At 34.9% G+C, this 17,526-nt stretch overlaps 1 protein-coding gene across 1 annotated transcript; it reads right to left on the bottom strand.

Annotated features, from left to right (window-relative positions):
* Positions 1-11,571: 11,571 nt before the first annotated feature.
* LOC107058676 (homeobox-leucine zipper protein ANTHOCYANINLESS 2-like) lies at positions 11,572-15,043 on the bottom strand. The gene is made up of 8 exons (XM_015304681.1): positions 14,841-15,043; positions 14,632-14,749; positions 14,082-14,537; positions 13,652-13,753; positions 13,346-13,558; positions 12,517-12,679; positions 12,352-12,434; positions 11,572-11,955 (listed from the first exon to the last, which is right to left on the bottom strand). Exons 1-8 carry the CDS (start codon positions 15,041-15,043, stop codon positions 11,572-11,574), a joined length of 1,722 nt encoding a protein of 573 aa, XP_015160167.1.
* Between the last annotated feature and the right edge of the window lie 2,483 nt (positions 15,044-17,526).

Here is a 17,526-nt window from a genome sequence, read left to right as displayed (position 1 = left end):
CTATATCTTCTCGTGATGTAGGTTCAGGTTCTCAGCATCCAGATCACGCTTAGATCGATTCTCGATCTCCAGTTTAGTAGCATCAGTGGTTAGTCCTCATTCTTCGAGGACTAGTGACATGTTTATCTTTATTGCTTTTAGTCTTTAGTTTCAGTTTTGCTAGATCTAGTTAGGGCATGTCCCAACATTTCTAGTTAGTTTAGGGGCTTATTTCAGACATAGTTAGATTCAGCTTAGTATTTTGAGTTAATATCTTCCTTGTATTAAACTCATTAGTTTTCATTTATCTCAGTTATAGTATATGGGTATTCCCCATATTTTCATCTTATTTATGAGTTAGCTTCCGAACAGTTTCTATTATTCAGATTGTATTTAGTATGCTCATGATCAAGCCAGCAGGGTTAGCTTGGGATCACTTGTGGTCCTAGGTCTCGTGTCTGCGTCTCGGGGGTAGCTCGGGGCGTGACAAACTTGGTATCAGAGCATTAGGTTTAAGAGTCCTAGGATGTCTGAAAAGCCGCACTAAGTAGAGTCCTTTTCATGGGTGTGAAGTGCACCACATCTAATGAGAGGGAGGCTATGAAGTGTTTTAGGAAAATTCACTCTCTTGATATTCTTATCGTGCGTAAGGTATGATCTAATTCTATTCTAACTCGACGTTCTACATTTCAGCGATCATGCCTCCCCGTAGAGCTAACACAGGAATGCTAACACAGTTCCTCTAGTCCCAGATCAGGGAGTTTCGAATGCAGAGTTTCAAAACACTATTCAAACTTTCACTCAAAGTATGAATAATCAGAACAATCAGCAAGTTGAGGGAGATAAGCTTAGAGAAATTGCTAAGGTAACCAAGAAAGCTAGAACAGGGAACTATGAGTACTCTCAGCAGAAATTGGGTGGTGGAAATCACTCACAGTTTCGACAAGATCAGAATAGTAGGGCACCAGGCTCTAAGTCTCAGGGAAGTGTTTCAGGAAATAGGACGTACCCAACTTGTCCAAAGTGTGGTAAGAACCATCAAGGCGAGTGTCTTGCAGGCAAGTAAGGATGTTTTGGGTGTAGCCAATCTGGTCATAGGGTGAAGAATTGCCCTTCCGCCAGGAAGGGGCAAGAAGGTAACAATACTAGGGCTCACTGTACACCTCTAACAGTACCGAAAGGTCACCCAACTCAGCAGGGTAACTCTTCTGGTACAGGTGGCAGACAGCGCCAAAACAGGCTCAATGCTCTTCAGGCTCCCCAGGACCAGGAAGATTCTCTTGATGTGATCACTGGTACGTTTCGAGTCATTCTTTAGATATTTTGTAATGTTAGATCCAAGGGCTACTCTTACCTTTATAACTTTCTTTATAGCAGTAATCTTAAGAGTAAGTCTAGAAACTCCTTCAGAACCTTTCTTAGTCTCTACCCCAGTTGGTGACCTAGTTATCGCTAGACGGGTATACAGAAATTGCCCTGTCATAGTCTCTCAGAAAGTCACCTCAGCAGATCTTGTAGAGTTAGAAATGGTAGACTTCGATGTCATTCTAGGCATGGATTGGTTTCAGTTCTATCATGCCTCAGTCGATTGTAGAATTTGGGTTGTTCAGTTCCAATTTCCAAACGAGCCAGTCTTAGAATAGAAGGGTAGTAGCTCAGTACCTATATGTTCATTATCTCTTACCTTAAGGCCAGAAAGAGGTGAGTCTAGAGGGTGGTGTAGCACATATTGAGGAAAAAGGGAAGGAAGTAGAAAAAAATGTTCATCGTCTTTCTCTCTTAGTAGTTAGTTTTACTAACACATCAGATGGTGGGGTGATAGTCCAGAATAGATCAGAATCTTCTTTGGTAGTGAGAGTTAAGGAAAAGCAAGACAACGATCCGATATTACTTGAACTCAAGGGTGCAGTCCATCAACAGAGAGTTGAGGTGTATATCCCAAGGGGGTGATGGTGTACTTTGCTACCAGGGTCAATTATGTGTTCCTAATGTGGGCGAGTTGAGACAACATATTCTTGCAGAAGCCCATAACTCCAGATATTCTATCCATCCAGGCGCCACTAAAATGTACCGCATTCTGCGGGAAGTCTATTGGCGGAATGGTATGACAAGAGATATAGTAGATTTTGTGGCTAAGTGCCCAAATCGCCAGAAAGTCAAGGTAGAACATCAGAAACCAGGAGGTATGACTCAAGGGATTAATATTCCTACTTGGAAGTGGGAAGTTATCAACATGGACTTCATCACAGGTTTACCTCGTACTCGCAGATAGCACGATTCCATTTGGGTAATTGTTGATAGGGTTACTAAGTCTTCTCGCTTTTTGGAGGTCAAGACTACGAATTTGGCGAAGGATTACGCCAAGCTTTACATTAATGAGATTGTGAGGTTGAATCGGGTTCCTTTGTCTATCATCTCAGATATAGGTCCTCAGTTTACCTCTCATTTCTGGAAGTCATTTCAGAAGGGTCTTGGTACTCACGTTAATCTTAGCATAGCATTTCATCCTCAGACGGATGGTAAGGTAGAGCGTACCATTCCGACCTTATAGGACATGTTGAGAGCTTGCATGATCGACTTCAAGGGTAGTTAGGATGATCACCTTCCTCTTATGGAGTTTGCCTACAACAGTAGTTACCATTCCAGCTTTTATATGTCCCCTTATGAGGAACTGTATGGGCGTAGATGTAGATCTCCAGTTGGTTGGTTTGAAGTAGGTGATGCAGCCTTGATAGGACCAGATTCAGTCCTTGATGCTATGGCGAAAATGCAACTCATTAGAGATAGACTTAAGACTGCTCAGAGTCGCCAGAAGTCTTATGCAGATGTGAGAAGAAGGGAACTAGAGTTCCAAGTTGATGATTGGGTCTTCCTGGAAGTGTCACTTATGAAGGGGGATATGAGATTTGGCAAGAAAGGGAAGCTCAGTCCCAGATATGTAGGCCCTTACCGAATCTTGAAAATGATTGGTAAAGTGGCTTATGAGTTATAGTTGCCAGCAGACTTAGCAGCAGTGCATCCAGTCTTTCACATTTCTCTTTTAAAGAAGTGTGTGGGTGATCCAGCATCCATAGTGCCATTAGAGAGTGTGGCCGTGAAAGATAGCCTTTCTTATGAGGATGTACCAGTTGAGATTCTCGATAGTCAGGTTAGAAGGTTGAGAAATAAAGTAGTCGCTTCAGTCGAGCTTTTGTGGAGGAGTCAGTCCGTAGAGGGAGCTACTTGGGAAGCACAAGCAGCCATGAAGTCCAAGTATCCTCACCTCTTTCCTTTCGATTCCATTACAACTTGAGGTAATAGTTCCTTTTCAGTTTTTCAGTCATTTATGCGAAAATTCAGTCTTATAATTAGGTTCCTTCAGATGTACTTGCATTTTCAGCGTATTTGCATATTCTTGGAATTCAGTTCTCAGTGTTTAGTGCTAGGGATTACATCCCTTTCCCTCCATTTCTGCTAATATAGTCTTCGTTCGAGGATGAATGGTCCCAAGGGGGAGATAATGTAACACCCCGTATCCGAAAATAGACCATATTGCAGATTTTTGGTGTTGCAGGTGGCACTCACGGGCACCATCCACGGACCGTAGGAGGACCCACGGTCCGTCCTGCAAGTTCGTGGTTCGTGTCAGCAACCTCCCCAGAACTCAGCCAGAAATTCGTCCAAGTGTCGACCCACGGCCGGACCTACGGTCCGTAGGACAGGTCACGAACCGTGGTTAGTGTCCGTGGATCGATGGCCCTAAAGCCCAGCTTCAGTCCCGATTGACGGTTGAACAGCACGGACCGTCATTCGATCCACAGTCCGTAGGTCTGACCATAAGTTAGGGTCAACAGCTAGTTAGCTGAAAATTATTGATGGGTCAACTTCAGATGGTCATAAATTTTAAGGAATTGTGTGTCCCATGACCTATGGTATGATAGATAATTGAATCCTCTTTCCAACGTCACTGGGTTTGCTAAATTTTGACCTCCTAGTAAAGTGTTATACCCGTTTTAGTGAAGCCCTGTCGGGCAGACTCGACCGACGGTTCCAATCAACGGACCGTCGATTGAATGACGGCCCATCACTCCCGTCCATCAGCCACTCCGACAACAGTTAAGTGAGGGGTCTTTTGGTCTGCGCTTATTTCGTTTAGCCCCTAAGATACGTCGTTTAGACCCTAAATCATTAGGTTTTAATCAGCTTAAGCCTAGAAACATAACTAGAACTTATCCAAGTCAAATCATTAATCAAACTTAGAAGAATTAGAACGCTAAGGGAGAAAAGAGGTCAAGAACCCTAGTTCAAGAAACGCAACAAGTTTCCTTCAGTTTCAGCCCCAAAATCAAAAGATTTCTCCGTGGAATTCGTCACCAGGTATGTGGGATTTCACTAGTGGGTTCGTTTCGCCCATTAGGTACCTAGAATTCAGTCAGTTCCTCGATTCCCTTATTATGAATAAACCTAGGGTTTCTAGAATTTCAACAGATCATCATGAATTAATTATTTAAATGTTCCAAATCAGATTATCATGTTATTTCTCAGTTTATTGCATAAATATCAGAACCCTAGCTATGTATTTCTTTAGTTCTTGAATTACATATGCTAGGTCAGATATTTCAGTTATTCAGATATACATGCTCCAGATTTGAACGCCACATTATCAGTATATTTCAGCATAAACCCTATTTTTAGTTATAAATCTTGAGAAGCTCTTCTTCAAGACAACACTTGAGTTTTAAACTAGTTTTTGAGAAAGTTAAGATGGGTTTTGAGAAAGAGTTTCTAAAACATGATTAGTATAACAATTGAGTAGGTCATCAATGTATGAATAGTATGGTATCTAGATATACCATCAGCGTTTATGCAGTATAACTTCCCAAGTCATCAATGATCATAGTATAATATGATGTTGAATTGTTTTGAAAAAGAAAAGAAGTTTTCAAGTATGAGTATCTACATGTCAGTATTTTGTGTTATTCTATATTTCAGTCATAATATTTTCAGTTATACATGCCTCAGTTTATGAATGCATCATTATCAGATTAAATGTTGCATTCTCAGTTTGCATGTTCAGTTTCGAGCTATCCAGTATTACAGAAACTCGGTCATAATATGTTAACCACTTAATTTATTGGGAGTAGCATAATACCGAGTTGGACTAGGGTTTCAGCATACCCATATAGTCCAGAACTACGAGCCACGTAGGTGTACGTCCCCTTTGTGGGCAACATCAGTTTACTGATCACGCCAGTCATGCCTCTTTACCTTTGGCCGGGTATATTGGGTCCTCTTGATGGGGCGTATACATCGGACTCAACATTTAGCTCATGTGGTTTTGTGTCGGTTATTAGTAGCTCCCACAGTTCAGTTAGACTCTATTGCATTGACCATATTTCAGTACAGTGAGTATTCAGTCTCAGCATGTTATAAATTTGGTCATTCCATCAGTTAGCTCAGTATTAAGTATTTTTAGTATCTATATCATGTTCAGATTATATTATTGCTTTATTGCTTTGTTCAGTTATATGTTATTTCAGCTTTACTCTATCCTGCATGCTCAATACCTTTCAAGTACTGACGCATACGTGCGCTACATCTTCTCGTGATGTAGGTTCAGGTTCTTAGCATCCAGATCACGCTTAGATCGATTCTCGATCTTCAGTTCTGCAACATCAGTGGTGAGTCCTCATTCTTCGAGGACCAGTGACATGTTTATCTTTATCACTTTTAGTCTTTAGTTTCAGTTTTGCTAGATCTAGTTGGGACATGTCCCAACATTTCTAGTCAGTTTAGGGGATTATTTTAGACATAGTTAGATTCAGCTTAGTATTGAGTTACTATCTTCCTTGTATTAAACTCGTCAGTTTTCATTTATCTCAATTATAGTATATGGGTATTCCCCATCTTTTCATCTTATTTATGATTTAGTTTCCGCACATGTTTCTATTATTCAGATTATATTTAGTATGCTCATGATCATGCCAGCAGGGTTAGCTTGGGATCACTTGTGGTTCTAGGTCCTGTGTCTGCATCTCGGGGGTAGCTCGGGGCGTGACACCTTAATAGACAAACTCTTGTGCCATATGTCGTCATAACATTCAATCATTTAGACAAGATTGGGCTTATCCCATACAATGTGTACATTTGGAATTGAAAATGTAATATTGCATCTTCTAAACTATTATAAATTTGTATTTTTTTTATTATATGAAGGTAAAACACAATGATTTTTATTGTTTGCACTTGTTCATTCAGGATCGAAAATGTAAATTTGATATCCTCTCGATCGTCTATTGTTATCATTTTATTTAGAAAATAAACATAATTATCCCCACAAACTATAATTGAAGTTTCGAGAACACTCTTTTACTTTATGGGGGTTCTATTACCCCGCATAATATTTTAAACTGATGAGAGAAGACATAAAATGACACCAGAAGTTGTCACGAATTTTCAAAAAGACAGCTTAACTATTTGTGCGTCCTATTACCCTCTAAACAAATCTGAACATATATTTTCACATCATTTTTCGATCAATTCCATATTTTAAATGACAAGTGTTATCACACACCAATTATTGTGTGACACGTATTAATTTAATTTGAAATATAACTTTTTTTCATTTGAAGTTTTTATTTATTTCCCTCTCTTACTTTTTGACTTATTTTAATTTTATTACTTAATTTTAATTTCATTTTAAATTCTACTTCATCTTCCAGCCCTACTTTCAAGCTACCCCTCCCTCCATTTTCTTTCTTTCTTCTTCTTCACCTCCCACCCTCGCCTCACCCCACCCCCATGTCAAGTTGATCCCCTCCATTTTATTTCTTTTTACTTCTACTTCTTAGGTCAAATTCCTTTCTTTCCAAAATTATACTATTTTCTAGACTTTGTTGAGTTATTGATAACAAAACTAATTATTTTTCTAAGAAAATCAAATTTTGAAGGTATCATCAATTAATTTATCTCATTTTCATATAACTTCCAAACAAGAAATGATAATTTTGAAAGAGTCAGAATTCTACGAAAATTGAATAAGTGTGATAAAATTTTGGATAAAAAACTAAATAATACCTACTAATCATCTTGAAATCTAATAGGTTTATCAAATTGATCGAAATATAATAAAATATTTAGATATAATTTTAAAATTGAAGAGAGTTAAACTAATAGTAGTAAAAAAGGGAGATGGAGTTGTGGTAAAAAAGTGACATTGAAAAGTGAGAAGGTTCAATGAAGATGACAATGAATTTTTGAAGTAGAAGGAAGGAAAAAACAAAAAGAAAAAAAAAATAAGTAGAAAAAGTTAAAATAATAAGAAAATAGCATTAATGAGTGCACAGATGCCCGTGGATACATGCATACTATTTATATATGCCAAAATAGCAACACAGCCAAATACTATGTCACAGTCATTTGGTTCTTCGAAATTGGCTAACATATGCCTACTATATCGTTGGTAGCCATTTGAAACTTCATAGTTATGATTACAGTGTCGTGTTTGACAAAATACATGTCGACTCTGTTGTTGAATATCATTTACTTGTTCACAGTTTTCATTGTATTGTCATGTGACGCCATGCTTGACAAATACCTGTACAGACATTAATAATGAGTTGCTTGTTAATTACAGTAGAAGTGTTTAACTAATGAAGGTAGAGAAGGTAGCTAGTAGCAGTAGAATTGAGCTAGGTGGGTGACGTACCTTTTAAGGTATCAGGCTTGTAGCATATATTCTTGATTTTCTTCAATCTGGATTTTCAAAACTACAACGCAATGTGGCAGAAAGAAACCATTTGAGGTCTTCTTTGCTTCAAAACCCCCCGGGAAAATCAAATGATAAAATAAAATGTTAAGTAAAGTAAAAATAATTAAGACAACTATCTTTCAACCTCAGTGGAAGAATTTTTGTTCTATTTGCAATAGTTCAACTAATTAGAAATAATAAATGTGAACATAAAGTTCAAAGAAATGCAAATATTATTTAGTTGAATTTATTTATCAATTTGAGTAAGCTTACTGTAACACCTAGGAACCCAGACTTAAAAAATGCAGTAGAAAATCACCAGAATCGGTGAACCACGGTAGGGTTCACGGACCGTGATAAGGTCCACGGTCCATTGACCTGCCCGTGGACTCCATTACCTTCCAGTCGGGGTAGACCATAGAGCCCTTCACGAGTCGTGGACCACCTCACTAGCCGTGCTGGTACTCTTGGAAGTCAAACAGAATCCATCGGGCTCAGACATCAGACCATGTGGACCCTCATTGGCCGTGGTCTTGATGACAAGCCGTGGTGGCTTCCGTGAAGTCGAGCCAGTGTAGCCCTTAGCCCAGGTGAAGGACCACGAGGACCTTCACGGTCTGTGATCCTTCACGCGGTCCGTTAAGTGGACCGTAGAAGGGAGTCCCGAAATCAGTGGCTACTGGACCAAGGTCCACTGCCGGCCCTGGACCAAGGTCCCGAAACTACGTTGTTTTGGTCAATTTTAGCCTAGTAAACTAATTAGAACTTACCCTAATCAATTATTCACCTAAATCAAGCAAAAATTAGAGTAAAAATCAGAGGGAAAGACTAGCAGCCCTAGTTCAAGAACACAATGAGTTTTCATCATTTCCAGCCCTGAAAGCAAAAGATTTCTCCGTAGAATTCGTCACCAAGTATGTGGGATTTCACTAGTGGGTTTGTTTCACCCATTAGGTCCCTAGATTTCAGTCAGAATCTTGTATTCCCTTAATATTATCTAGACCTAGGGTTGTTTTAATGTTAGAAATTTATTGGGTTTTTTAGCTGTTGGAATGATCCAAATAAGATTATCATGATTTTTAGTATTGTTTTGCGTAGATTCCTTCATAAATTCAGAACCCTAGCTATATAGTTCTTTTAGATCATGAAGTACACATGCTAGGCTGTTATTTCATTTATACATGCCTTAGTTTCTAATGTTTCATTATTAGTACATTAATGTTTCATTTTCAGTTAGCATGTCAGTATTTTGAGCTATTCAGTATTACAGAAAATCAGGCATAAATTGTTAATTACATAATCAATTGGGAGTAGCTTAATACCAAGTGGACTAGGGTTCAGCGTACCCGAATATTCCCAGAACTACATGCCCAGTAGGTTTATTAGTACCCTATGTGGGCATTATATTTTAGTGATCACGCCAGTCATGCCTCTATACCTCTGGCAGGTTATATTGGGTCCTCTCGATGGGGCATATACATCGGACTCCACATTTAGCTTATGTGGTGTTATGTCGGTTATTAGTAGATCCCTTACAGTTAGAATCTATTGCATTGACCATGTTATCAGTTACAGTCAGATTTTAGTGTCAGCATGTTATAAACCACATCATTGCATTCAATCATTTCATGTTAAGTATTTTCAGTATAGTATCATGCTTATCTCATATCATTTCTCAGTTATATGCTTTGTTCAGTTATGTATGTTGTTCAGCTTTATTCTATCCTGCATGCTCAATACCTTTCAAATACTGACACATACTTTGTGCTACATCTTCTCGTGATATAGGTTCAGGTTCTCAACTTCTAGATCATGCATATATCGGTTCTCGATCTTCAGCTCAGCAACATCAGTGGTGAGTCCTCATTCTCCGAAGACGACATACATGTTTCCTTTGCTTTTAGTCTTAGTTTCAGTTTTTGCTAGATTTAGCTGGGGCATGACCCAGCACTTCTATTCAATTAGAGGCTATTTTCAGACATAGTTAGTTTCATCTTTAGCACTTGAGTTCGACCTTTCAGCATTTGTTAAACTCTCAGTTTTTATATATATTCAGATAGTATATGGGTATTCCCCATCATTTCAGCTTAAATGATGATTTAACTTCTGCACAATATTTCTTTACTTCAATTTACTTTAGCATGTTTATGATATTCCAGCAGGGTTAGCTTGGGGTCACTCGTGATTCTAGGTCGCATGTCCGCGTCCTGGGGTAGCTTTGAGGTGTTGACACTTACAATATCAAATTCCATAAATATTTTAGACTTCAAAATTTGAGGACTATTTGTGGAAGCATTTTATTTTACCATATCAAAAGAAGTACAAAAGGAAAAACCATATGTTCTCCCAAGGGACAACTCAATAACTCAGAGTCCACAATTGGCGTACAAGTCAAAGTTCAAATTATGAAGCTGACTATCTAGTTTAATCTTTAACTATAAAGAAAGAGAAAAACCACCAAATAAAAATGATGACTCCTTAGTATATTTTTAGTTGTCGATTATTAACTTGACACACAAATAATACATAGATGATAATTTTGCTTTGAAAAAATATCTTGAAAAATGACGAATAGCAAGAATACATTAGAAACTAAAGTCATAAATTATCTTAATTTATTAAATTGCAAGATGAAGATCAAAAACAGGTAAGATAACTATCAATGAGAGAAGAATAAAAAGTTTTTAAGACACATAACCAAATACATTATATGCCTAAATAGAAACTCACTAAAACGAAGGAAGAATATCTTTAAAAAAAATATTGGAGAGCAACATAAAAAAAATAATAACAAAAAGAATACCTGAAAATTACAATAGAGATGAATGGAAGATGCAAGTGAGAGAGAATGGGAAAAAATAAATAAAAGAACACTGCAATTCCTCCCACTTGCGCTAAAGAATGGAAAATAGAAGAGATGTTGAAGTCATATCAATATGTGTCCCTCAAATATGAATTGAATGACAGGAAGCAAACATGTTGATACTCATTTTGAACTACTTTTTTTTATTTTTTTTTTATTTTTGACCCTCCCTAGGAGCTCCCACCCCTTTTTGCTCCCTTGGTGACTCGAACTCACAACCTTCGGTTTGGAAGTGAGAGGTGCTTACCATCCGAGCAACTCATTTTGAACTCACTCTTCTAATATAGTTGAATTTGTTCCAAGTCAGTAGTTAAGATAATACTTATTCAACTTTTAAAAAGTTCAAGGGGTTATAAAACTCCCACAAATATAAAGTGTGTGTGCTTGAAATTTTTTGTATAGTTCAGGTTGGGGTGTAATCATGCATTTTCGCTTTTATTTATTTGAAAGTAAAACATAATAATTATTTATTTATGTTGAAAATATAGCCAATATTTACATTTTATTATTACTAGTAATCTATGATGATAATGAATTTATCAAACATATTCCTCAGGATGCTTCCACTTCAAAATTTCTATAAATCTCAAATAGTTAAACGTTACTTCTCAACACTTAGCCAATAATCAAATTTGTCACTTCAAAGTTTTATATATGATACATTCATTTTTATTCCCGATAAGCTACATTATATTTATTAGGTGAATGTGTTTGTTAAATGCGAAATGATAGTATTTAATAACAAATGTGAGATTCAAAATTTGGTTAATTTTAAAAAAAAAGTTGTTAATTTTCGCTTAGATTATTATAAAGTTGGCTTGAGATCAAGAACATTAATGTAAAACAAAATCAAATAAGCAATAGAGAATCAAATATTAATATGATTTTTTTAGATAAACTCAAAATAGTACAATCTAATAATTTTATGATCCAAATCAAGAAAGACAGTAGAGACTCAAAACACATAACATATCAATGGATGGTAGATAGTCTTCAAATATCACTTGCATTTAAGAGCACTCTTGATCTTATGAATTGTGTGTGAGATGAGTGCATTTGCTTCTTTGACCAACTCCATAGAAAGAGTTGTAGTTGGAAAGATGTTCCCCACCATTTGAAAGCTGATAATCACCAACGATCCACCACCGAACCCATTATTCATCTCCCCAGAAATAACATTATAGTTATTAGTTGTAGAAAAATCTTGAAAACAATCCGGGACTATTGTTATTCCATTTGAGGAGAGAGTCACACAAGAAGAGTCTCCCACTTTCATCACGGTATTAATTTCTTGTGAATCAATTGTAGCATAAACCAAAAGAGATCCAGTTGCATCCATGCAAGTATCTTGCAAGATCACTCGATTAGCACCAGAATCATCACCCTACATGTCCGAATCAAAAGAAAAGATTATTTATAAATTAACAATTAATTAAAAAAACTAATTCAATCATGTATAAAAAAAGCACTACAATTAACCACTCACATGAGGAAAAAAGAGGGAAATGTTACTGTCGACAGTTTGACCCTTTGAAATATTGATCATTCGTTTCATGGGACAAGTATTAGACAAGACATCCCACTGGCTCCGTATGTGTTTATTAGTGAGGAATTTGAACAAACGCTAGTGTTTCACTGGTAACCAGATTGTCTTTGTAGCACTTAACACCACACCAGTCGATTCACCAAGGTCAATAATATTCGTCCTCATCATTAATTTGGAATTTTTCTTCATTTGCTAGTTGAATTATTTCCCAATTAGTGAGTAGGTTGCACAAACCCCCGCACAAAAATTATGCGTCATGCGTTGAGCCAACATCCTTATACCTCTCTGACCACTTAAATCAACTGCCACAAATAAAGCTACATAAGAATCAATTCTTTATAATATTCAAAAGTATAAAAAAATAAATGGCACAATAATTGAACCTCTATGCATGATTACCTATGGGATCAATAATTGACTTCATCACTTTCAAGAACTGATATTGTCTTTGCAAAGTAGACATCCATCTTTGAGCACCAAATCCCAAACCAGTATTTATCAAAGGGTGATACCAATCGTGGACAAGATTTTCATTATATTCCATGTGCTCAATCCAAGTAACCTGGAAATATTTCATCAATATTACAAAATCACTAGAGAGAAAAATATGAGCTTGCATGAAATATTAACTTAATTATTTATTAAAATAAAATGGCCATTATTAGAGACAACTTAAAAAATTCAGCCATTAAATAAAAGAGTCAATCATAAGGAATGTATCCTACAAAAAGATTTCTAGTGGTCTTGCCAATAAATATGGAAGGAGGGGTGTGCAAAAATATTTAGGTCTTGCATTTGGTATGATGCCAGGATACATGGAAACAAAAAATTGCAGAAAAAATTAATGTATCTAAATATATTAATTTGAAAGTGAGTATAAAAAAATTAGACAATTAGAATTTTATTGCATGGTTAGAAGGTGAAGAATAATAAAAAGAAAATTCTTTAATCAAGAAAGAATATTAGTATGTTTCAAACAATTACTAAATAGTTGCATTACTCAAAGCTAGAAGAAAGTTGATCTTTCTCATTCCGAATAAATAATGAAAAATTGAGATAGAGAACAAAGCACTACAATGAATACATAGATTGTATTATAAAAAAAAATCAATAAAAAAAAATCAACAAGAATAAAATAAATAAAATATGAGCGATCTAGCTCATTGAATTTACAAAAATATAAAGGCCTATGAAATGCAAAATAAAAAGATAATTTATTTTGAATTACCTGGCAATAACCATTCGATATATCTTGTAAAATACAGCCAGATGGGAGCCTTCGACAATTTTCAATTTCGCTCTCTTGTGAAGCTTCTTGAATTGTGTCAACAGACACATCAATGATAGCCCAGACACCTTCAGCATGTTTCTTACAAAAGCGAAGATATTGTACTTCGCGAACAGAAACTAGGTCAGAAATGATTTGCAATTCGGTTTTAATCTGCAAATCATTACTTTCAAGTTGTTAGTGCATGGAATTATAAAATAAATAAGATATGTAATTTTCATCAAAATAATAAATAAATAGAAATACCAATAACAGAGAACCGCTCTTATTTCCACCTATGCTAGTGAAAATCACATCAGTAGTATATGTTTTTCCAACAATGCATGGAAACATCTCTACCCACTGCCTCTGCATATATACAATACAGTACATAACAAAAATAAATATAACATGTCAACACATACTTGTCTTCATCACTTGAAGTTAAATTTGATTGATTAAAATAATATGCAACAACTAATTGAAGCACCACTAAAAAACCTAATAAAAGGATATATCAAATATAGTAAAAGTAAGAGTACAACTAATTAAAAAGAATAAAATAAAAAGAACTAATTATTTATATCAAATAAGGGGTAGGTGGTAAGGAGATGATAGTTCTAAAAAATGAGTACAGAGGAAAACATTGAATTTTAAAATGAAGAGCCTACGTACCTTATCCATTTAGTGTATTCACCAATGCCAAACTGGTGTCAGCCACTGTACCTGATGCCCTTGTGGCTTCCGTTGTGAAATGCTCAAGTTTCGTGCCAATTAATGGGGTAAACAATCGAGCATATTCCTTAATATTTAACGTTTCTCCACCTCCATCCAAACTGCTTACCCAAAGAGGTTTATCATTCTCATACAACCTAAAAAGCTCATTCAAGGCATCCATAGCAAGATTCAATAACACCATCTTATCCTGCACTACATCTTTATTAAATAAGCTTAATTTGTACGCTTGGGTGGTAAGCCTTTTAACTTCATCTTCCAATTGGTCATGCTCAATCTTTATTTGATTCTCATCAATGTTTTCTTTACAATTGTCACGAATTGAATTTTCCAGGGCTTCCATCATTACAATATTCTCTATGTGAAGCTTGTCATTTTCTTGCTTTAGAGTCTTATTTTCGTACAATTCCAATTGCAACTGATAAAATAACACAATTCATTTTTATAATCAATTATACAAATTTCACATAATAAAAACATAAATTAAGGGAAATAAATGTGATATGCATCACCTTCATTTGGGTTCTTTTATTCTGGAACCAATTTTCCACATGGTTGATGTCCATGGATAATTTTGTTGCAAGTTCTAGTCGTACTTTTTTGTTAGGAAGTGAATTCTTTTTGAAAAACCTATTCCCAATGGTATAAAATAAACAATGATCAAAAAATCAAAATTAACAAGAAATTAAACAAGTACAAAATAAATTAGAATTATACTTACAATCCAAGCTCTTGAATTTGATCGGCATTATGCCTAATGGGTTTCTTCCTCTTCGATGATGATTCACCATGTTCATCTACAGATGCACCACCAGTTATGTTGTCACCGATAAAACTTCTCTCTATTTCTTCCTCTCCAGGTCTTCCTATCACAACATTAATCAAACTTTCTTTTCTCTCATTCATGTCACTATGACCTTCCATCTTTTATTTCTGAACAAATTTAAGATTGTATCAATTCAACTCAATATCATGCATATGTGATCATATAATACCAGAATTAAGAAAATATTTGGTTCCAAATAATTGCAAATGAAAAGAAACAACATATCAAGATACTAGAACAAGAGAATTATTTGGTTCCAAATATATTGCATAAGGAAGTGAAAAAAATATTTTATTGAAGCAATATATATTCAGAAAGAGTTAAACTCATGTAGTAACATAAATGGAGCGTCTGGTTATCGTGAAAGGTGGTAGTACTTAGTAATTACGAATCTATAGAATAACTCCATTTCCATTACTATATACTTTTTTACCAATGAAGACTTCAAAATTATTTAAAAAATACAAATCAAACTCAAATCACCTATACACATTTGTCATTATAACAAATTTAAGTTAGGTCTTATGCTTTTTAGGAGTGTCTTAAGTCATATCTAAAACATCTAACGCGACGTATAATATAGAAAAAAAATATATCGTATTAGTTAATTATCTATGTTGAGCTTATACCAAATAGAAAAATTAGTGAATATTCACGTAGTCAATTCAAATTTATCTAGGGTTAACACATTATTGTTATTATTGCTTGTCCACAAGAGACAAATTCAGTTGAGACCTATGGATGAACAAAAAGGAGAGAGAAAAGGGTGAATAAAAATAAATCGTAAGTGACAATTTTTCAAGAAAAGGATGGTAGAAAAATCTATTCTAAATTCACACCAAAATGATATTTTAAAAACAGAAAACACTTTTTATCAAAATATTCTTTTTTTCATGAAACCTAAAATTTGAAACCCCATATATTTCAATTTATATTTCATCGTGTCCCTAAAGAAATTTCAAATATCTTTGACTAAAGATGAAAATGAATTTCAAAGATCTAATTAAAGATGAAAAAGAATTTTAAAGATCTCGAAAAAACTCTTTATTTTCGCATCTTAAACTCATGTTGAACTATTTATTATTTTATAAGATGTTCCCCAAAAATATTCCATATATCACAAAAGTTACATTGATAACTTATAAGATCTATAAACCAACAAAAAACAGCCTTGTTAACTCTCCACAGAATAAAAAGCATTAGACTTGGAGATCATTAAAAGTTGATGTTTAGAATGCAGACATACAAGGTATATATGGGGTAATTAATTTAATGAATTTACAAAAATCTTGCAAAATAGGAACAAAAAAGGTAGAAAAGAAATGAAAATTAATTAGCATATAAATTACTTTCATAGAATGACAACACGTCTTGCTTAGTACTTGAAGAAATCAATGGGAAGACTCAAGAATATAACTACTTCATTAACTTAGTGAAGCATTTTTAGAATGGTCTGAAAAATATGATTAGTAGTAGCTATATATACTACAAGTTTTCTCTAGATTGGAAGGAGAAATGAGTCAACTATGAGTTGTTTCCTACTCACTTACCAAAAGATAATGATAAAGATGTTTGACCAATTGATATAATACATAAATATGCCTTTTTAATTAACTTTATTTTATATTTATTTCCTCCAACTTTGACTGTGCACAAGTAGACACTCGAACTTGTATAGAATATATCATATGGAATATCATTACTAGTTATTAAATATTAACTAATTACATATTATTGCATTATGATGGGACGATGCAATGTTATTTTCTCATGAAAAAACATGATTGTTGTGAAAAGTCATTTGTTCATGAAAGAACATGACTCATATGAAAAGTTATTTGATCATGAAAGAACATGAATCTTATGAAAAGTCATCTCTTAACTTCTATAAATATAAATATTCTCTAGAAATAGTCTAAGAAAAATTTGCATGTATAAACATAGGGCTTTGTTGTATTCTGAAGGGATTTGTTTATATTTTTCTCAATATGTATACATGCAATATCTCTTTAAAGAAAGTTATTACACGTCTCAAAGTCTTCTTCTTCTTCAATTTTTATTTCCTATTATTTTTTCTAACAATTACGTTATTGCTCCAAGACATCAATATTTGCTATCAAAAATTTCTATATTAAGATCCTTATAATTCTTCATAGGTGTATAGATTTATACTGGGTGATTTTGTCACAATCTAAAAAATGGACGTGATGACACTTGTCTATCCTTACTAAGACAAATTAGCCTCAACCCAAAAGAATCGAAAGAAATGTAGAAAGATAAAGCAAGAACAAGATAAAAGCAGAAAACTTATTCATTTTATTAATACCCCTGGTTGTTACATGTACAAACCACTAATACATAGGGTTTAGAATAAAGAAATAAGTACAAGTCTCAAGTCTTTATTTCTCAATTAGAATAAAGCATTAAAAGAAGAAATGGAGGGTCCGCCGGGATGACAAGCAACTACCTCTCAACAGGTCCTTGACAAGCCTTAGAAATGGGAGAGAAAGAACAATCATGCTATACTGGGTTCGAAACCTGAACAAGTGTAGAAGCAAGGAGTGAGTACCAACAACACGAT

This window comes from Solanum tuberosum, unplaced genomic scaffold (genome assembly GCF_000226075.1).
Source record: "Solanum tuberosum cultivar DM 1-3 516 R44 unplaced genomic scaffold, SolTub_3.0 scf00600, whole genome shotgun sequence".
NCBI lineage: Eukaryota > Viridiplantae > Streptophyta > Magnoliopsida > Solanales > Solanaceae > Solanum > Solanum tuberosum.
This window is presented reverse-complemented; position numbering and strand designations above follow the sequence as displayed.